Source organism: Diospyros lotus, chromosome 3 (assembly GCF_014633365.1).
Source record: "Diospyros lotus cultivar Yz01 chromosome 3, ASM1463336v1, whole genome shotgun sequence".
NCBI lineage: Eukaryota > Viridiplantae > Streptophyta > Magnoliopsida > Ericales > Ebenaceae > Diospyros > Diospyros lotus.
In genome coordinates, this window is record NC_068340.1 from 11,928,576 (window position 1) to 11,951,733 (window position 23,158).

Here is a 23,158-nt window from a genome sequence, read left to right on the forward strand (position 1 = left end):
AGGACAGCTACTGTTTCGAGTAGAAATAGTATTTCTACAGAACTTAAAAACAAGATCTAACCGTACATTTTATAGTTCCACGAGATTGGAGAATACAGTCCAAAAATCATGAAGATCGGACCGTGGGATATTTCAGATCATCTAGTTGATCACAACTGTGCGAAGCTGAAAATGCTTGCAAAATAGCTTCTGTTCCAATTAGAAATAGTATGTCTACAAAACTCTAAAACAAGATCTAACCAGTCAGATTAAAGTTCCACAAGAATGGAGCATACAGTCCAAAAATCAAGAAGATTGGACCACGGGATACTTCGGATTGGCTGTTTGATCACAACTACGTTTTTCCCTATTTTTCTTCTCTCTTCCCCATTTTCTCTCACAAACCCTAATTCCAGCAAAATGGGCTATATATAGCACACAATTTGGGCCAAGAAAAGCTTCTAAAAATGGGCTTTTGTTCACCAAATTTGGGCTTTTCTCCACATAGGAAGTGAGCCTAACCCAACAGAAAATAAGATCACTCTTTCTATTTTTAGATATGGCAAAAAGATGTAGGCTTAGAGAACTTTTTTTGCTTGAGAGGTGTTTGGAGTATTTGGACAGTATCAACATTCTTTGGCTTAGCCCCTCCTGCCTTTTATACTTTTCTCTTCATAACCATTAGACTTGCTATCAAGAGAATAAAATATCTGATTTCCCGCAGAAAACAACTTTCTTTCTCTCCAAAATAATGCTTAGAATATTCAAACGTCATGCTAAATGTGCGAGAGAGTTTAGAGCAATAAAGTTGTCTTAATGGTCAAAACTATGCATTAAATGCATTTGCAATGGCTATATTTTTTAGCTTTAACAAACTTCTACTCGAATGGAGAAAAGATGATAATTGAGTGGCTTTTGTTGGATACTCGAGTGGTATGATGTCTTTACTCGATTATGATTAAGGCTCAGCACATTGATAGTCGAGTGGTATGATGTCTTTACTCGATTATGATTAAGGCTCAGCACATTGATAGTCGAGTGAAGAGTAGATGATAGTCAACTGGATTTACACTAGCATAACTGTTACTTGATTGAAAGGTTAATCCATTTGAATACTTTTGTAGAAACGAAGAGTAGTTTTTGCTAGCCAAAAGTTTACTCGAGCAGGCCTTTCTCCCACTCGATTGCGAAAACATTTTCACTCTAGTGGACATTTTTTAACTCGATTTAAACAAGGTATCACTCAACTTGAACTATTGATACTCTATTGGATACATTTATGTACTTCACTACTCAATTGACACATCCTTCTACTCGATTATTTTATCAAAAAAAGAGAACAACATCCTTTTGATACTTTTCACTCAATTGAGACATGCCTACTACTTGACTATTTTTCTAATACAGAGAAGATTACTTTTTTTTAATTCTTTATCCCTCAAATGGGACATTTGGATACTCAAGTATGGAGCTGTTATCACTCCAATATTTTAACTTCCTTAAGCATTCAATCCAAACACATTTGATGCTTGATCTAAGTCATATTCTAACTTAGATAAAAGCATATCATTGATCATTAATGCTTTTGACTTCAGATCGAATGATCAAGTCACTCTAGGAATCATGTTAATACTCGATTGAAGATATACTTATTAGTCGAAAGGAAATATAGATAATCACTCTCTGTTAAGAACAACCTACTCAGACGAGCATAGTCCTTAGTCGATTACTAACAAAGTCCAAAGACCTGACCCTTTTCAATCATCATAATACTCGATTGGAAGTCTATTCTACATGATTGACAAGCACAAAATGCTTGAGATGAAAGCTTATCTCTTAAATGAAATGTTAAAACACTTTGATTTGAAATTTACAAAGATATATGAGATTAACAAGCATGTACTTGAATGAGTATTTTAATGCTTGACAGTAAGATCAAATACTAACATATAAGCATACAAGTGTTCTTGTGAAAGTTGGTTTAAAACTAACTTTTCAATCACATTCATTCGGTTATTTAGGAATCTGTGTAAGATATTTTAATAATATAGAATTTTTCTTGATTGCAAATAGGTTGAGTGCAATACATGTTACTTCACTTAGAACCTTTTTTATTTGAAATTTAAATAAAGATCATTCTGCCTAGTTCATACATTAAAATAAAGTACAGAAGTGCAACAATTTGAGTAACATTATTTTTCATTCATATTTACCCAATCACACATAAGTTGAATAGCTTGCCTTTTATTTGACTGAAACAGAGCATATAGAGGACAAAATAACTTACTTGTTACTTTTGAAAATAAATATCCAAAGAAATTACTCAAATACTTCAAGCAGATCTTGAAAGATGAATATAACTGTTATTCCTAATTATTGGTACTCAAATGCATTGAATCTCTACTTGAGTGATTAAATAAACATCACTCGATTGACAGACTTGAAGAGTTTAATTCTCAATAGCTTGACTAAATACTGTTTGATTAAACAAACTCTACATTCTTTAAATGGTTGAATGATTTGCTTATCAAGCAACAATCATTCAACTTATAAGATCTTCAGATGTTCTTCCATTAAATTTTACAACGTCGAGAATCTTAAAAATTTGATACTAACTATCAAATAGACAATTTATGAATTGAGAATCACAGCCTGCGAATATTAACATTTACTTTAAGGATTTTGATGTTTGATACTTAAACATCAAATAAAAATATGAAACGTATTGCTCTTAGACTTTGAGTAATGTTTCCACATAATTTGAGCATTTAAAATATTATCTTAATCCTAATGCTTACACTAAGAATCATGAGATCCACATAACACTTATGCATTATGGATGCTAGAATATCCTTTAAAAGCCTAAAACAACATATTAATAGATAAAATAGCTACAACCTCATGTGAGAGCATTAACAGATATTAATAGATAAAGAATATAAAAGATAAACCTATTGAGGTTCATTGAGCCATCCATTATCAAGGCAATCTAATCTCAACAAAACATTAAAGTTTACATTAAGGTTTTGCATAAAACATTAATTATCAAAATATTCTCAATAATAAACTCAACAGTGATGATGTCAACTAAATTGATTGTACAATCCCTGGTCTTTGGACATTTGGTTTGAACATTCTCTAAACTTTATTTTTTGCCAAATTGGTTCATGAACTTTCTAGAACTAGCCAAGTTACCATGCCCGTAAGAAATGACGTTCATGAAACTCATTTATGTTAAAAAATTATCTCTAATCTCTATTTTAGTTTAATTAGCATTGTTTCTTATAAATGGGGTGTTATTGGAATTTTGAAAAAGTTCAGGATCGATTTAGGAAAAAGATAAAGTTCAAGGGGTGTTTAGGCCGATGGCCTAAATTTAGGAGGTGCATGGTTAATTCACTTAACATTGTTAGTAATTGATGGGGTGTTGTGGCTAGTTTAAGAAAGTTAGGGAACCTATTTGGCAAAATATAAAGTTTAAAGACTAGTTGGATGAAAAGCCTAAATTTCCACTTGTTTATTATCAATTGACCCTTTATTCATGTACAAAACTTTTTGTATATCAATAAACATTCATTAATTGAAATCAACTAAAGCTAATACAAGTATTCAACCAAATAACGTGGCCTATCCATCTAATGGAACACAATTGCCAAATAGTGAACATGTTGATAAGCCCAAGATGGGCCTATATAGCACATCAGCTAAGCCCATCATGAGAATAAGTAAAAAGGGCTAAATGGATAAGCATAAGAAAGGCGGAGTAAGGGGCACTCAGTAGTGAAGTGGTTAAGAGATCATATGGAAGACCTTGTGGCCTAGCCAAGAGACATGCGGCCATGTGGCCTAGCCGAGAGACATGCTACCATGTAGCCTGGCTTGAGAGGTGTGCAGCCATACAGCTTGGCCAAGAGGTGTGTGGCCATATAGCCTAACCAAGAGATGAGAGACATGTAGCTTGGCTGAGAGACATGCGGCCATGTGGCTTGAGTGAGAGACAAGTGGCCATCCAGCCTGGCCGAGAGACTAGGCAACCATGCGGCTAGGTGAGGTCAAAAGGCCACACTACTGAGTGTATGTAGCCTGGCCGAGAGGCGTGTAGCCATGCAGCCTGGCTAGCTATGCAACCTAACCAAGAGACGAGAGACATGTAGCCATGTGGCCTGAACAAGAGATAAGTGGTCGTGCGGCCTAGCTAAGAGACCACGCGACCATGCGGCTAGGTGAGATTGAGAAGCCACACTACTGAGTGCATGTAGCCTGGCCAAGAGACAAATAGCCATGCAGCTTATGATGGTGCAGGTAAAATTAAAAATATTTATGCATTAGACATACACATCGGAAGCTATAAATACACACACCATACATAGCTTGGTGATTTAAGTAATACGCTATTTCATCACATGAAATACAATAAATGAAATACTTAAACCCTAATGTTAGGATGAGTACAGAAATTGTTTCTATACTAAGATTGAATCCTCCTCACTGTGTGTAGGGCTTAGTCTGTGCACACCTAGTGTGCAATCCGGTACCACTTCGTGCACCACTTTTTGTGCTAGCTCGAGGATTCCAATTCACTAGAACTTATGTGTCTATCCACACGTGACACTCACACTCTATAGATTTACAGTAGCAGAGATAGAAGGAATAGAATAACAAGGGAAGCAGAAGCCAAAAGACACTATCCAGTATTCTAATTTCACCCATCAAATTGCTCTGCCCGGCCACCTTCACACTCTCCCAATTTGCTCCTATGTGGATCGCACTAAAGAGGGTTGAGGCGATACTGGGAGTCAATTCCAAACTGTAAGCCAGTCGACTGCTAGGTAATGGACTGCTTACACTAAGGTAGTCGATTCTCAATGCTCTAGCACACTAACTGATAATGTAGTGCCATAATTAACACTTAATGATATATCCAAGGCACAATGGGTGCATAGTGACAATACCATATTCAACACTATATGCTGTGTGAATTTCTAGGTTCATTGTCTGCTAACAAATAGATATCACCGAAACCTACTTGGCACCAACTAATACTCCTTGACCCATTACAAGAATCTCTTCATATCCCGGTGACGATCTAAGAGTTATTGGGAAGCGCCTAGAAGTAGTTTAGAACAATATAAAAGACAATAAAGTCTAACTTCTAGTGAGCCTATTACAATTGATGATTTTCTTGCACTATAATCCTTCTGTTACCTAACGTCCCAATTGAACAAGAGTCATGGAATGATAAACTCACAAACTCAATAACTATTTGTCAGATCTTATCAACGCGATTAGATGACACCTCAGGAAACACATTTCCTGAATAATCAATCTGCCTTGGCCAAGCACTATCCTGTCACACTAAAAGTAAACCACATAGGACATTCATCTCATCAATAACAATGAGGGTGACAAATCCTATCCTTAAACACCTGTCTCCATATACCATCAATACAGAATCACAGAGATAAATCTTCCCACCTCTCAATTGGATAGTTCAGTGCATTAGCAAATCTCGGCGCACCAATACACAAGATAACCATATCAGTTCAAGTCTAAGGATCAACTACACTATTGCAACTAGACGACATAACTATTATCCAAAATGCCATGTGGTCAGTCATCAGTGTCACATTTAGTGTGTTGTTTTCCAACAACCACTTGCGAGTTTACTGAAGATATCCCCATGTCATATGGTATGCGACTCACCATCCTAAACCATTACTAACTCATACTGATAAAGGTAGTAAACTCTGTGCTAGTCCATACTTGACTAATCTGAGTCCCACATCCGATTAATGTAAGGACCAAGAATCATTCAAGAAATCTTGTCACCAGAGAATCTCGTCACATAGTCTTAACACTTTAAGAATAAGACTCTCATACAGAAGATCTAAGGACTCATTCATACATCAAACTGTAGAGTTTTTGAATGAAGATAAACTTTCCATTTATAGATATATACAAAGATAAATTAAATGTATTTATTACAAGCCCACTAGGCATCATCTAAATCTAGCATTAGGGCACATATCACTAACATCATGGTCGAGAGGCATGCTGTATGCACCTTAGGCGAATCTCACATTGGCCATGCAAAGGGGGGGAACTGGGCATATAAGTGTGGAGGGTATTCTACATAGTAATTTGTATTTTGGAATTAAATTCCAGACCAACAAAACCGTGGATTGGTTGTGATCTGAACCGGATAATGTGTTGCTATGTGGACCCCGACCGTTATAGAATAATATCAGAACCGACCCCCGAGCCTCTGAGTGCGATGGTGGGGTAAACCTCAGCGAGGACGCTAAGTCTCTAAGGGGGGGTGCGTGTAGACACCTTAGGCGAATCTCACATCGGCCATGTCAAGGGGGGGATCTAGGCATATAATCTCTCAAGCTTTATCTATGGTTGGCTTGCCGTTTCTGTATGGTTTCCCCTAAGCTTAACATTATCTCTAGTCCATGTTTCTATTTCTAGTTTCTTGGTGTCATTTTTGGTGGTATATGGATCCCTTTCTTTGGTTTGTTTTTGGGGTTTGTTGTTTTTGTTGCTCTCTGTTTAGGCTGATATATAATTCTCTTCTCAAAAAGAGAAAAGAGAATTTAGGACCTGCCATATTTGTTGATATTGTTGATGTATTTATGTACCACAATCATGTGCATTACATATTGTACTGTCATGTAACAATATAACTAATTAAGCACTAATTACAAATTATTTTTGTTGAATTAATTTATTTCTAACTAAAAACTATTAATCAGACTGCATACTTACAGCGATAAGATCCTGATATGTCAGGTGAGGCTTTATCAGAATTGTTTCAATGTTTATATATATAGTCTACTAACTATGGATATATACACTATAATGTGAACATAATAATGAGGTGGGTTTGGTTGAAATAGGAAACATAAGGAGACACTACAGAGGAGTAAGACGAAGACCATGGGGAAAATGGGCGGCCGAAATTCGAGACCCAAACAAAGCAGCCCGAGTTTGGCTTGGCACCTTTGACACGGCGGAAGATGCAGCCCTTGCCTATGATGAAGCTGCCCTCAGGTTCAAAGGCTCCAAGGCCAAGCTCAATTTTCCTGAAAGAGTAGTTCAAGCGCCAGCTGATCATCACCACCATGCCCAATTCAACGTGACTGCTCATGGAGATTCAACCTCCAGCAGCTTCGTCATGCCATCGCAAGCCACTTATCCGCACCTCCTCCAATATGCACAGCTTCTTTCAAGTACCGATGCTGAGTTCCCTTATTTCAGTTCAGCCCTCTACCATCACCAACCCTTCCTTTCTCCGGCTTCGACTGCCACGGGGACTCCGTCATTGTCCTCCAGTATAACCTCAGATCCTCACCAGCGGCAGCTGCATCATCAACAACAGCAACAACATGAGCTAATGACGAGTTTTTCAATGTTTCAGTCGTCAGGAAGCTCCTCTTCTAGCAATCATCATGGGGAGCGCTCCTCAGATTCTCCCTACCCAAGTGGCAAGTAGTAGCCTTGAAGGTTTTTTCTACGGCCCTAAAGGTAAGTGTATCTTAAATTTAAGCAATCTGTTATTTGCATTTATTTTTGGGTTTCATTTCAATTGCTCTTGATGGGGATATTTGGAGTGCAATTGAGAGCAAGAGCTTCATATCGAGTTCTTTTTGTTCTTTTGGCCGCTGAATGAAAACCCTATTGGTGGCATGCATGGAATTGTCAAAATTGCAGTTTTTTTTCCCCCGTTTTATTGATCGAGTTTCCTGTGAGAGCTAGATAGCAAGGCAATTGAACATCGATCTGATTGAAGCTGAATCATACCCTTTGTTAATTAGGGGAATCCCCTCCGATGAAGTCTTGATATTTTCAGTTCATGAGTTTACTTGATTCTCATTAATTTTGCTTGCGTACTTTCATTCTTTATTTTTCAGTAGTTGTAAATAAGTAATCCATTGATTCTGGACTGTAAGGTGTCAGTTCTTTAAGGTTTCAATTCAAGTAAGCTTTAGACAGAAAACCATGTAAAAGCTAACATATATAAAGCTCACATTTTTTTGTTGTCTTTTTAATGTTGGATGAGAGATACAACTACGAGTCAATCGCAGAACGGTAAGGTAGGACCAGTCCCGTGAAGGGGAAATTTACTAAGAGAACATAGGCCAAACTGGTCAGGAGAGCATGAGAAGACAAGCAAATCTGATTTAAGTTCATCTAATAACGAACCAAAAAACAAAAACGAAATCATATCTACCCAAGGCATGCACTGACCCAAGAAACTAAAATAAGACCAAGTCAAGACAGAGTTGATCAAACGCAAAGAAACCCCACAAATCTAAAGCTAGCACCAACCCAAAAAGCCCAACGACAGAAATCTTGGAGAAGAGTCCTAACTTTTCCCTATCGTTCAGGTCTTTTGAACTAGGTGATGTTTGGGAAGGAATAATTGAGAATAAGTTCTCAAGGCAACCTAACAAAACAAGAGTAAACATGCTAATAGCTTAAGACAACAACTTTTTTTTAAAGTAAACATGTTAGTCACTAACTGAAATTTAAAGAAGGCTTATGGGCTTGTGCCCAAATGAGGGTTTGTGCCCAAATGAGGAGGTGCCAACTCAACAAGCAGCTCACTCTTTTTTTCCTTTTAACACAAAAAAAAAAAACACTTTTAGGATCTGCTAAAAAATGAAAGAAATCTAGTAAAAGAAACCCTTGGGATATCATTTTGATACAATTATGCAATATAAAAGTGTTGCAAAGGAAAAAGTTAACTTATTTTTTATTGTATAACTATGTGAATGTCTAAATCATGCCATGAGAGTTAGAATCTTGAACCCATTTCTAAACCTGGAAGAAATAGCCCTCGCGGTAATGAGTCCATCAGGAATATCAAAATTCCTTTCATAGCAACCTCATAGCCAGGTCATGTAGAAGTAAAGGCCCTACTTCATTGAGCAACCCACTATAAGGCTCACCTTTTCTTGGAGGACTCTCTACGTTACTAAGTCTTCCAAAGGGGTTTTCTCTTAAGTCAGTTCGACAGTTGTTCCCATACTTGCCTGACACATGTCCTTCCTAATATTCTCTGGCTGCGTGCTTATAAATACCCCTCTCCTCAATAAGAAAAGGGGATTCCACTTTTGGCAAACTGACATTAGCTACCTTGACCACATACTCTACATACTTTGCACCTATAGAGATCTCAGTGTCCTCCTCGCTGGAACCATATTTCTCTTCATGTACTGACTTAAGCATCAAAAAGCATATGTAGGTGAGGAATCCTTATGTGTCTTCTAACCTATGGCTGTGATTTCAGTTCCTCTCAAAGCACAAGAGTTCCACCCAAAAGACCTCCAAAAGATTATCCACTGATCCACCCGAAAACAATCATCAATTGGCTTCGACTTCCTCTCGAGCATGCCTGTCTTACTCATTGTTCCTTCCAAAGCAACCTTCTCTAGGGATTGGTCCTCTTCAGAGGCTTCTATCTGCATCACTTGACAACCAAACTGATGCTTGAGTTTTCACCTAGAGAGATTTCGATCGAAGTGGTAGTCCACCTAGAAGACCTTAATAGAAAGCCAAGAATTTCCTTTCAAATATTGCACTCAGGCTGGCATCAAGCTGTCAGGAATTTCCATTCAAATATTTCCTTTCGAAAATTACCTATGCCCTACGCACCCTGCACATGATCTAAGGGTGATGCTAGCGCGTGTTCTACACGTATCAATCGTCTTCAACCTCTTGTTGATCGCCCAACGATGCTCATATCTCCGATTTTTTTGCATTTCTTCAAAGCCTGCTTCAAGTCGGTCCCGATGGTACCAACCTTGGCCCGAAAACACCACCAGAGGTGCTCCAAATTGGCTAAAATCAATCCAGCTCCACCGAGCTTTGCCTTTCTGACGACCCTTCGAATCTTACTCAAACCAACACGAAATCACTCCAAATTTTCCATAATCAATCTTTTCAAACCAAGGAACAAAAGCCCTCTATCAAGAACCCTCGATTCACTCTCTAACACGAGCAACTTGAAATTTAATCTTTGATGAAATCGGTCGCCTCAAAACCCTTATTTATACCCAATTTTAGAGCCAAAACAAGCCATACCTAGTCAAATCCAATCCCTTAAACTTTGACCATTTGAACCCCTAAAATCCATGCTTCTCATTTTGGTCCAAAAATTGGAAGAACTATCATTTTTGACATTTTTTCACCTAAAGTTCAAAATTACACTTAGACTCGAAATTTTATAAAATTACATTTGGTCGTGAATCCTTTTGTTTTACCCCAATCCTATTTCAAGGTTCTTTCTTATGTCATACCTATAGCCTTTCAGGGTTTCGTTGCCTTTTCAGCAGCCTCTTGCGATAATTTGGTTTCTTTGGCTGTATGATAGTTGTACCGAAAACAATCTTCATTTCAATTTCTTTTAGCATCATAAATCTTGTCTCGAAACACTCATCATTGAACTGCCTTCCTCTTTGGGTACTTATGTCCCGGGTATTCCCTTCTATTGATTTGGTTGATTAATATTGACAATTTATCTTCTAAATCTATGAATTCAACTATTCTAACATCACGAAATACAAAATATTTCACGTATTATTTATTTTGAATTTTAGAACATTACGTTCTCCATTCCTTACAAAAATTTCGTCCAAATTTTTTTTTATCCTATATCCATTCTATCTATTGATTCCTCAAACAAAAATGAAAAATTGCTTCTCATATCTTCTTGTTGCTCCCACGTTATCTGCTCACTCACTAGATTTCTCCACAACACTTGCACTAACGGGATTGACTTGTTCTTTAGAACTCGATCTCTTCGATTCAAAACTTTAACTGTTTTCTCAAGGTAGGAAAGATTTTCTCGAACCTCAGCATCTTCTTACGACACTACTTGTGATGGATCTGGCTCATGCTTCCGGAGTTGCAATACGTGAAATACATCATGAAGGTTGGAGAGAGACATGGGCAAAGTGAGTCGGTAAGCGACTGGCTCGATTCTTTCTATGACGTCATATGGTCCAACATATATGGGGCTCAACTTGCCTTTCTTGTGGCTCTGAGTTGCCATCCTTAGAGGGGATAACTTCAAGTACACTTTGTAATCGACTTGGAATTCCAAATCCCTTCTCCTAGTGTCAACATAAGACTTTTAACGACCTTAAGCCTCTCTGATTCTTTCTCGATTAGACTCTATCTTCTTTATAGTTACTTGGACTATCTCGGGACCTAACATTTGTCGATCTCCAACTTCGGTCTAGCACACCAGGGACCTACACTTTCGTCCGTATAGTGCTTCATAGGGATCCATTCCAATACTGCTGTGATAGTTGTTATTATAAGCGAACTCTACCAGCAGTAGATGCTCTTCCTAACTTTTCGTAAAATCTAGAGTACAAGCTCTTAGCATATCCTCTAAGGTTTGAATGGTCCTCTTTGACTGACCATCAGTTTGGGGATTATAGGTTGTACTTAACTTGAGTTGACTACCAAAGCACTTTTGTAGACTTCCCCAAAATCTTGAAGTGAACCTTGCATCTCGATCAAAAACAATACTCATTGGTACCCCCATGAAGTTTGACAATCTTATTGAGGTACTGTTAGGCAAGCTTATTGATAAGTTAACCTCATTTCATAGCCAAAAAATGGACTAACTTAGTTAATCTATCAACAATCACTCAAATAGCATCATTTCCCTTAGGGCTTCTGGGTAACCCAGTTACGAAATCCATTGTGATATGTTCCTATTTCCATTATGGAATTTCTAATGATTGTAAATTTTCGTCGAGCTTCTGATGTTCAATCTTATTCTCTGGAACGTGTCACATTGATTAACATATCTCACAATACTTTTCTTCATGCCAGGCCACCAATACACGGATCTCAAATCTTCGTACATCTTGGTGCCTCCCGGGTGAATTGAATACTTAGATCGATAGGCTTCCTTCAAGATTTCTTGCCTTAATTCCTTTACCTGAGTTACATAAACTCTTCCCTGAAATCGAAGTATGTCGTCTCTTAATTCAAATTTTGATTTCTTCACTTGACCTTGCTCATCCACCCATAATTTTATTATGTGGTCTTCAGGAAGGGCCTGTCGTATCTACTCTATTAAGTTTGACTGAATGATAAGGCTGGCTATGTAGGCAGAGTTTCCTTTAGGAGTAACTCTTATCGTCATTAGACTAAAAACCTCAACTAACTTCCACTCAGACATCATACAACTAGGTTCTTTCTTACTTAGGGCGTCGGCCACAACATTGGCCTTACTAGGGTGATATTAGATAAGACAATCATAATCTTTCAAGAACTCCATCCACCGACGTTGTCTCATGTTTAGTTCTTTATGAGAGAATACCTACTGCAAGCTCTTGTGATCAATGAAAATCTCAAATCTTTCACCATACAAGTAATGTCTCCAAACCTTTAAAGTAAACACTACAGTAGCTAACTCCAAGTCATGGGTCCCGTAATTCTATTCGTGCCTCTTAAGTTGTCGAGACCCATAAGCAATTACCTTGCTATGCTACATCAACACACATCCCAATCCATTCTTCGCAGCATCCGTATATACCTTATAACCTCTTAAACCATTGGTATAGCTAAAATCGGAGCAGTTGTGAGCCTTTTCTTAAGTATCTGAAAGCTTCTTTCACACCGATCGTCCCAATTGAACATTAAGCCCTTTCTAGTTAACCTTGTAAGGGGTGACACAATCTTAGAGAAGCCTTCGATGAATTTTTGGTAATATCCAGCTAACCTTAGAAAACTCTTGATCTCGATAACTATGCTACGTTGGCCCCAATTCCTTACAGCGGCTACTTTTATTGGATCAACAAATATTCCTTCAGCTCCTATAACGTGCCCTAAAAATCCTACTTGCCTCAGCCAAAATTCACACTTGGAAAACTTGGCATACAACTTGTGTTCCCTCAATGTTTGTAGTACGATCTTCAGGTGATTTTGTGTTTTTCTTCAGAAGAAGAATAAACTAAGATGTCGTCTATGAACATGATCACAAATTTGTCAAGTACGGTTTAAAATTTTGGTTCATTATATCCGTAAATGTTGTTGGGGCATTGGTTAATCCAAATGGCATAACTAAGAATTCGTAATGACCATATCGAGATCGGAAGGCTGTTTTGGGTACATCATCTGCTTTGATCCTTAATTGATAGTACCCTGATCTTAGGTCAATCTTTGAAAAGATCTTGACCGCTTATAGTTGGTCGAATAATTCCTCAATCTTGGGAAGCGAATACTTATTCTTGATAGTTATCCTATTTAATTACTAATAGTCTATACACATTCTTAAACTTCTATCATTCTTCTTAACAAAGAAAATCGGCGCTCCCTATGGGGACATACTGGGTCTAATGAATCCCTTATCTAACAATTCCTAAAGTTGGATCTTTAATTCCCTTATTTTCGCGGGAGCCATTTTGTAGGGTGGTATGGAGATTGGTCTTGCATCTGGTACAATTTCTATTGAAAACTCAACTTCTCGCTATGGGGGTAATCCTATTAATTGTTCAGGAAATACATCATCGGATTCTCTAACTACCAACATGTCTTTCATCTTTACGGGGGCTTCTATCTTTTCTTAATCGTGCGTTAGGTACCCATAGGCTCATTTCTGCAACATCTTATATGCTTGGAGGGCAGAGATCCATCTTTTTTTGTTTGGCCTACCTTGCCCTCGAAATTTAATAATTGAGTCTCCATTCTTGAGACTGACCATTTTGGCTTTACAATCCATCGTGGCATTATACTTTGTTAGCAAATCCATTCCTAGGATCACATCGAAGTCTTGGATTTCAAGAAGGATTAGGTCTACTAAGAACTTAGATTCTCCTATTTGGATTTTCTTACTTCGGTACCCCGATGAGGTTTCTAGGGATTTCCCTATGATCATATGACAATTCAGATCTTCAGGTTCTTCCCCTAGCACTTTGGCTAATGCATGTGAAATAAATGAATGACTAGCCCCTGAGTCTATCAAGACATGCATAGGAAAACCAGAGGTAAACATGGTACCTTGAATGACGGTCGAATCCTTAGCCATGTCCTGACGAGTCTAGTTGAACACTCTTCCTTGTCAGACTCTTGGATTCCCCGCTGGCCCTTGAAGCTGCCCTACCTATTTCGACTTTAGACAATCTCTTCACAAATGTTCCACCTGATTGCAGTTATAGCAGATGGATCCCTTCTTAGGATAATTCAAGTTGAAATGTCCTTTTTCCCCACAGTTATAACAGTTGTTCGTCCCTTGTTTGCATGGCCTTCCAGGGTGTTGCTTACCGGATTTCAAACAAGGTTTGCTAGGCTTAAACTGAGCTTTCTTAGCATCCAACTTCTTTTCTGTACTCGATCTAGAGTTGAATGCTTACTAGCTTGCTCCCTGGATAGAATCAATCCGATTTAGATTAGCCTCAGTGGTCATTGCTTGCAGCACTACTTCGGCGTAAGACTGAGTACTAACATTACTGAGGTCCTTCTGGATCCTTAGCTTCAATCCTCTCAAAAATTTATGTGCCTTGATTCTCTTTCTAACTCATATATCGGCATATATTTGATTAGTCGGGTGAAAACATCTTCATATTATGCTACAGTCATATCTCCAGACTGCTTTAGATTCATGAATTCTCTCTCATTTTCCATTCTCAGGCTAAGAGTGAAATACTTGTCATTGAATAGCTCTTTGAATCGTTCCCAACTAATGTACTGTATTCCCGCTTAAGCCTGGGCGAGCATCTGTTAGTGTAGGTGCTCTAGACCCAATCAGATTGGGCATGTTGTATACTGACAATTGTAATCATGTTATTATTTGAATAAAGAGTTATTCAAATTCACAAGAAGTCATTCTATTAGTTTCTTGTTATTATTGTAATAACCGAATGAAACTAGATAGAAGTCCATATGATGTATACTGTGAATAATCTATAAAGATGTGAGATGATGCATCACAGTTTCTAGACATCATTAAACGTCCCAAGTCGTAGCAATGTCAAGAATGGACATTGATAATTGCGGTAAGACTTGTATGTGCTATGTTTTTGCTATGTGATAGCAATGGGGGTCTCACACCCATAGGCATGGGGATGCCTAGACAAGTACATATGTGACTAATGTTGGAGAACGTGTCACTGGACATGACTCGCCATGAGAATTCATTTTGGTTATATGTTGATGGAATTTTCATACGAGATGGGTGTAACTAATCCTTGGACCTGAGGTTGTCACGGTCATCTCATAAGAAGACTGGTATGCTTTGACATCGTTTCGATGGGCCTAGACAAAGGCTGCATGTGGACGATCGTTGGGTATATCGTGAGGCTTATGGAGATGGGTGTATAACCAAGATGGGACTCGTCTATCCCTTGATAGAGGATGATGTATCTAAGGCGCCTTCGGTGGATATTTACTTTAAATCCATGGTCATGGTGAAAGAGATCAATAAGGAGTTATTGATTTACTTTCTAATTAAGTGAAGATATCCGGAAGACCGAAGAAAACTCATGTGATCGTTATCAAGCAACACATCGCTATACTTGAGATCACATAAGATACATTGACGAGAGGATCGAATTACACAATAACCATGCTCGTGAAAGGTTATTTGCGGATTATGAATCCTTCTGAATAATTGGGTAGGCATGATGCCTTGCTAGAGGCCAATCTTGTCTTATGTGTTTGTACTGACACATTGCCAACATATTCGGAAGCCTAATGAGTCATATGCAATAGGCACGGTCCCTGGCTTAAACCAGGAGAGTGGACGTATGGTTAAGTGGGACACTTCGGCAAGAAGTTTTGCTGTCGTAGGTTCTCACGGAAAAAGAACGAATAGACGTAATGACGTCGATATGACGAGGAGTCGTCATAATGGAAAGAGTTTCCTAAAAATAGCAATTGATTAAATTAGGAAGGAGTTTATAATTTAATGATTTTCTATTTGTTGGAGTGGCAAATAGAAAATAAAATATTTTTTGGGCTTAAGTTAATATTTGGACTAAATTAGATTTGGGCCAAATATTAAATTAAATATTTGGGCCAAATTAGATTTGGGCTAAATATTAAATATTATATTTGGGCTTAAATTGATTTGGGCCAAAATATTTTATTTAAACCTATAAAAGGATTTGGACCATTTAATTATATTTCTAGTTGGACTAGAATAAGCCCACTTAAGATTGTAATTAAATTAGAATTAATGGGCTAGCCCAATCCATTAGGGTTTTAGAAACGTGGGCGTTCTTTTACCGTCTATACACAAGCCGCGCAAAGGAGAAGGAGCTAGCACTCCTATTCCGCTCTCCTTGCCAACGGACGCGTGCCGCGTATCACGAGTTAGAAGCCGGACGCTTGGACAGCTCGAATCCGCGAACGACTCGATAATCTAAAGGGTTAGATTTATTTATTTGTTTGTGAATGATTTAATTTCGACGTTGATCCAATCGCCGGGATCGGGGTAAGGTTCAAAATTTTAAACTACGCTGCTTGCCCCGTAGCGATCTTGCTTTACTTTCAGCATCGTTCTCTTCGCGTTCTCTTCGTTCCCCTCCACCATCTGTCGGCCTCATCTTGCAACATAAAGGTTGCACAGTTGACCTTTTCGTCTTCACCACAGCGAAGGTGGTCAAGCAATTTCTCAGTTTACTCGATCCAAAATTCCCTTTCATTGGGATTAGCTCCAAGCTTCCCATGAAAAACGGGCGGATTCTATCGGCGATACAAGTCTAACATACTGGATGTATGCCCTCCTTAGGGTTGCATTCCTTGCATGACACCCACTATGCCTCCCACGATTCGTTCAATCTGGTCTAATCGACTCCCATTCATTCTTTCTTCTTGACTTGAGCTACTTTCGGGAGTGTCGTTAGTACCTCTTTGTGGATTTAGCATCCTTGGTTCTACTGTAAAATTTCGACAAGTGTTTACCATCTGAAAACATGGTTTCCTATTAGATCATGAAAATTTCTCATCCACCAAAAATTTAACTTAAATAGCTCATCATTAATTCAAATAGGGAAGCATATTCCTCATAGATTCTCAAAATATCAAGCGTACAACACTATTTGATACAACAAAAAGCTAATACAACTACTAAGTGTCATTTCACTTAGGACTAGTGGGCCTCCAAATCCATGTGTTGGCTTCATCTTTAAACTCTAAGGCAGGTCCCTCATGGTCACTTTACGATTCTTCTAAACTGATATATTCGAACTAAGGGAGATCATTTTCAATCTCAATTTCTACTATGTTTTATTCTTCTTCTTCGTCTTCGCTTGGATCTTTTTCTTCTTCTTCTTCCATTGGTTCCTTTTCTATTACTTCTTCATACAATTTGTCTAACAGATGACAAAGTCTATCACAAAAATAAAAAAAATAGATTGAAGTTTCCATTCTGCCGAACCCATTAAACAAATGTCTTCAGTTCTCTTTCCAGGACGCCGATCAAAAAATCTATCTAAAAATGAACTAAGTCGAGATATTGACGATAACTGGGCAGAATATCCTCAATGATGTCCTCCATCTTTGCTAAAAACTCATAGATATTTTCATTAGGATTTGGCTCCCTGATGTTAATTCGATTAGCCCAATGGTCAACTAGAACGTGCTCAGGAAAATTCCCAATCATCCTAACATTTCATAAAAAATCCCATTAGCAACTCTATCTTGCAAAAACCTCAAACTTTGTGATTCTAATCCTTAAGGCCATCCCTAGGTCACTAGTGTCCATTGAATCATTGTCCACTAGGTTTCTACCTAATTTACTCTGATACCAACTTTAACACCCCACTTTCTCGGGTGTGTTATAACTTAGGAAATTTCGGTCCATATTTTTTTTTCTAATAAAACAAAATCATCATAATACAAACTCTCAAAATTTTCCCATCTACCTATCTAGCATGAAAAACTATCATACATCATATACGCTAGACTAGGTATTTCATCATTAGCGGAAGCAAGAATCAGACCTAACAGTAACATTTTCCATAAATTGGATAATACATCATTGACTTTTAAAACGTTTAGAATTCCAAGTAGCAAAAACTTAAAAACATAAATTTCATAATCATAAAACATTATGCACTTGCTAAGTGTCGTCACATGCCTCTTTTGTGCCTGCTTCTACTACATCTTCTTTTAGAACCTTTGAATATTCCAAGAACATAGTCCGAGTTAGATGATGAATCATCCAAATAAGAGTACAATAATCATATTTCGTGCATGGATGCATAATGCAAAATGTCCTCATTCCTTTTCCTTTTGTTTGAGCCGACAGCACCTTAATGTTACTCCCTATTTTTATGACCTCCTTACCAGGTCAGAGTGTATGGGTGCACCCTTGATAGAGCAGCGATGCCGACCTATACTCTCAAATAGATGCAATGCATGATCAACAAGATCATTGTAAACATATGCACATTTCATCATAACATATAAATGCAATCTACATGACATATTCACATCAAGGCATAACAACATGATAAAACCATTCACATAAAATCGGATTTAGGGTCGAACCACTTACAAGTCATAACCATTTGCATGAAACAAAATCCAGTTTAGTTAAACCACTCACCTTTAAAGCAATTTGTCACTGAAACCTTGTAATGTGTGTTGACCTCGATTAACATGTCAAGTCCTAATAATCACACTCTTGACCAAACCTTGATGCCTCAATGATTCTTAGTCATCACATTTATTCCAAAATTTCAATTTCCTATTTTTTTCATAATTTTTCTCTAATTTTCTCCCATTTTCTCCTCGATAAATTTAAAATAATTATTCCTCAAATATTTTCTCAAATATTTCTTCATAAAAAATCATAAAATATTTTTCTACAAAATATAAATTTTTTTTGAAAATTACCTATGCCCCACGCTCTTGCACACGCCCTGCGCATGATCTGAGGGTGATGTTGGTGCGTGTTCTACACACGCCGATTGTCTTCAACATCTTATCAGTCGTCGACAATGCTCTGATAACCGATCTTTTTGCACCTCTTTGAAGCCTACTTCAAGTCGGTCCCGATGGTACCAATCTTCGAAGCCTGCTTCAAGTCGGTCCCGATGGTACCAACCTTGGCCCGAAAACACCACCGAATGTGCTCCAAATCGGCTAAAATCAGTCCGACTCCAACGAGCTTCACATTTTCGGTGACCCTTCGAATCTCACTCAAACTAACACGAAATCACTCTAAATTTTCTATAATCGATCCTTTCAACCTAAGGAACAAAAGCCCTCTATCAAGAACCCTTGATTCATTCTCTAACACCAGCAACTTGAAATTTAATCTTTGATGAAATTGGTCACCTCAAAACCCCTATTTATACTCGATTTTGGAGCCTAAACGAGCCATACATAGTCAAATCCAATCCCTTAATGCTTGATATGACCTTACCTAACCTCAAATCATGATGATTCACCACGAAAACCCATTTCCCATTTTTGGTGACTCTCAGCCATGCCTCACTGTACTTCATCAAATCTCGGTCATGCTCGTCCATTTCTCGTTCCATACCCTGTCCAAACGACTCCCCATACCCTAGAGTCCACGATGGTCCTTATGGTGACCCTCCCGAATGATTGTTGGAGGCTATTTGGCGGCGACAGTGGTGGCCGGTGGTGGCCATGGCTGCTTCTTTCAAAATTTACAATTTGACCCCTATCATTTCCAAATTTATTTTAAGCCCTTGTTTGACTCCCTTAAACTTTGGTATTTGACCATTTGAACCCCTAAAATCCAGGCTCTTTATTTTGGTCCAAAAATTGGAAGAACTATCATTTTCGACATTTTTTCAACTAAAGTTCAAAATTACACTTAGGCCCAAAACTTTGTAAAATTATGTTTGGTCATGAATCCTTTTGTTTTACCCTGACCCTATTTCAAGGTTGTTCCTTATGTCATACCTATAGCCTTTCAGGGTTTCGTTGTCTTTTTAGCATCATAAATCTTGCCTTGAAACACTCGTCATTAACGTGCCTTCCTCTTTGGGTACTTATGTCACGAGTATTCCCTTCTATTGATTCGGTTGACTAATATTGACAATCCATCTTCTAAATCTTTGAATTTGACTATTCTAATATCACGAAATACGGAATATTTCACGTATTATTTATTTTGAATTTTGAAACATTACACTCAATCTAACCATCCGTTTGAGGAGGGTAAGTCGTTGACATTTTCTTCCGTAGAGTCTGCTAGAAAAGGCTAGTGAAGACCTTGTCACGATTATAAATGATAATCCTAGGGACCCCATGCAGTTTGATAACTTGGTCCAAAAACACTCTCGCAACCTCTTGAGTGGTGTAAGGATGGGATAGGCCTATGAAATGGGCAAACTTTGTAAGCCTATCGACCACCACCAATATACAATTCCTGCCCTTTCACTTAAGGAGCCCCTCCACAAAGTCAATGGACAAGCTTTCCCTGGCTTGTTCAGCAATGTCCAAGGGCTATAAAAGCCCAATTGTGGCCACCGTTTCATATTTGCATTGCTTACAAGCATCACACATCATAACAAACTTAATTATTGCTTCCTTCAATTTAGGTTAGAAAAAAAATTGCTTTACCTTGAGGTATGTGTTTTGGATCTCTGAATGTGCACCCAAAGGAGAACCGTGTAAGGCATAGAGAATCTTCTCCTTAACTTATGGGCAGTCTCCAACCACTATTCTTCCTTTATACCATAACACCCTATTCTGTAATGCATACACCTTCTTACTGTTAAGGTCCAACACCAACTACTCCAATATCTCCTTAACTGACTTATCAAACTCATAGTTGCTTACCACTTCTTAATCCCACTCTGGTATTGTCGTCGTAATGGTTGTTGTCTCTCTTTTCTCCATACACCGAGACAAGGCATCTGCCACCACATTATCCCTTCTCTTCTTGTACTGTATCATATAATCAAGTCCCATTAACTTTTCCATACCCTTTTTTGTAGTTGCATGTGGAGTCTCTACTGCAATAGGTATTTAACACTCTGATGGTGAACACAAATTGGCCCCCCTTAAGATAGTGCCTCCATTTTTCAACCATTAATAGGACTGCCACAAACTCCTTCTCATAGATACTCAACCCTTCATGTATTGGGGCCAGTGCTTGATTGAGGAAGGCTATGGCTCTACCTTCTTACATCAATACCTCTCCCACCCCATTATCACAAGCGTTTGTTTCAACTACAAACGGCTTCCTGAAGTCTAGCAACCCCAACATCGAAGCCTCACTCATGGCTTTTTTCAAGTGCTCAAATGCTGCCTCAACCTCCAGTTCCCACCTAAATCCATCATTCTTCAACAATTATGTTAGTGGCCTACTTATTACACCATAGCCCTTCACAAATCGTTGGTAGTACCCTGTCAAACCTAGGAATCCCCTTGAGGCTTTCAAAGTTGTAGGCTCTTTGAATAGATCCTCATATTCAACCAACAGTAAGTCTAATGACTCAAGTTGTCTTACCTCTTAAGTTGGTTGGTGCGAACTGCTTACCACCACCAGCAACTCACTTCTTCCCCTTTGCTCCTCTTCTTCTTCTTCCACTACTTGGATAGAGAAAAGTTAGGCCATCCTACTCATCTTCCGTTTGAGTATTTTTTGCAGCCATTTTCCTTTGATCATTTTACACATGCCCACATCCTCACTTCCCACTAATGCCAACCTTCTACCCTCCTTCTCGAAGGTCACTTCCATCCTATTGAAATCAAAACATATAGGACTCACGTACTTCATTCAATCTACACCCAAAACTATCGCAACCCCACAAATTGAGCAGCCTAAGATCTGCCTTGAAGCTCTCTCAATGTATAGTCCAACAAAAGCCTACACAAGCTGATTTACTTACCACTTTACTCCTATTCTCCATTATCACCGTGAGGGATTGTGTGTTAATTAGTGAGCACTTCAACCTCTTGGTCATCCCTTTATCTATGAAACTATGGGTGCCCCCACTATTTATAAGAATCATAAGCTTGCACTCCCCCACTCTACCTTTCACTTTAATAATCTTATTGTTAGCTAGGCACCTTAACGCATGTAGTGAAATATCACCATTGTTTTCCTCTCCTTCTTCATTGGTCTCTAGTACTTCGTCCTCTTCCAAGTGATCCTCCTCACCATCTAACAAGAGCAATTGTTTCTTGCACTAGTGCCTAGGAAAGTACCAGAGGTTAGCTTGCCTCTTTTGCTCTATTAATCTCTCCCCTTGTGTCTTAGGGGCCAGTAGGGGTAAACTCTTCCTTGTACTCCTTTCTAATTCTCCCCTCCTTGAGCCTTCCTAATTGGAGCTAACACATTGTGCGTTCCTCCCTTGTTCATAAATCGTTGCTTCTTCATGAGCGCTTCCACAATCAACTCATGCAACCGGGCACTATCAATGGCATGCTTAAGGGTCTGTGGCTGTAATACCTTCACCATGGGCCTTAACTCCTCATTCAACCCACTAATCAAACTTGAGATGAAATAAGCCTTCATAAGGTAGGGGTTATGGTTGAGCATTGATGGTTGAGCATCAACACCTTTAGCTCTTCGAACCTTGTCTAATACTCTACCACCGATCCACTCTGCTTGATCTTGTTAAACTCTTCCACCACATCTGTCATTCCTTTCTCCCCAAACCTCTCGTAGAATTCTGTTGCAAACTCCACCCATGGACATTCCTCCCTCGTCTTGGCTCATCCTTGGTACCAGTCATCCCCAGCATCATTAAGGTAGGTGGTAGCCAGGGTCACCTTTTAGTGCTCAGGGATTCCAAACTACTCAAAAGCCCTCTCACATTTTCTAATCCACCATTGAGGTGTACTTCCATCAAACATGGGGATATCCAATTTTGGCATTGCTATCCCTGAGTGGCTAAGGCCTCAATTCACTCCCTGGCTTTGACCGACCACATTCTCCCTCATTTGCCCCGGCTCCTCCCCAATTTCAAAGGCTCATGATCTCCTTTGACTCATCCCATGGTTGGGAAGAATCGAATCCACACTTTCTCTAAGAGGAAAATCTAGGGAAAGGCTTATTGGGTTGTTGTCACGTAAACATGACCATGAATCCTTGTAGCTGCTCTCAAATCTGCGCTCCAACTTCTTCTCATATCTGATTGACCGCACCATCCAATTTGCAATCAATGGAGATGATTGCCTTATGATTACGATTTGATCCCAATTCTAGTTGATCTAC

General features: G+C 38.6%; 1 protein-coding gene across 3 annotated transcripts in view; it reads left to right on the forward strand.

The window, feature by feature from the left end:
- Nucleotides 1–23,158, forward strand: part of LOC127797571 (ethylene-responsive transcription factor ERF113-like) — a 91,458-nt gene that overhangs the window by 22,977 nt on the left and 45,323 nt on the right. For 2 of the 3 annotated variants that reach the window (XM_052330590.1, XM_052330589.1), the window contains exon 3: nucleotides 6,882–7,509. In XM_052330590.1, the coding sequence (XP_052186550.1) occupies nucleotides 6,882–7,477 (596 nt within the window). In that variant the 3' untranslated portion in view covers nucleotides 7,478–7,509. Of the gene's footprint in view, nucleotides 1–6,881; nucleotides 7,845–23,158 lie in introns of those variants that run through there. The other variant, XM_052330588.1, reaches the window with a different exon arrangement.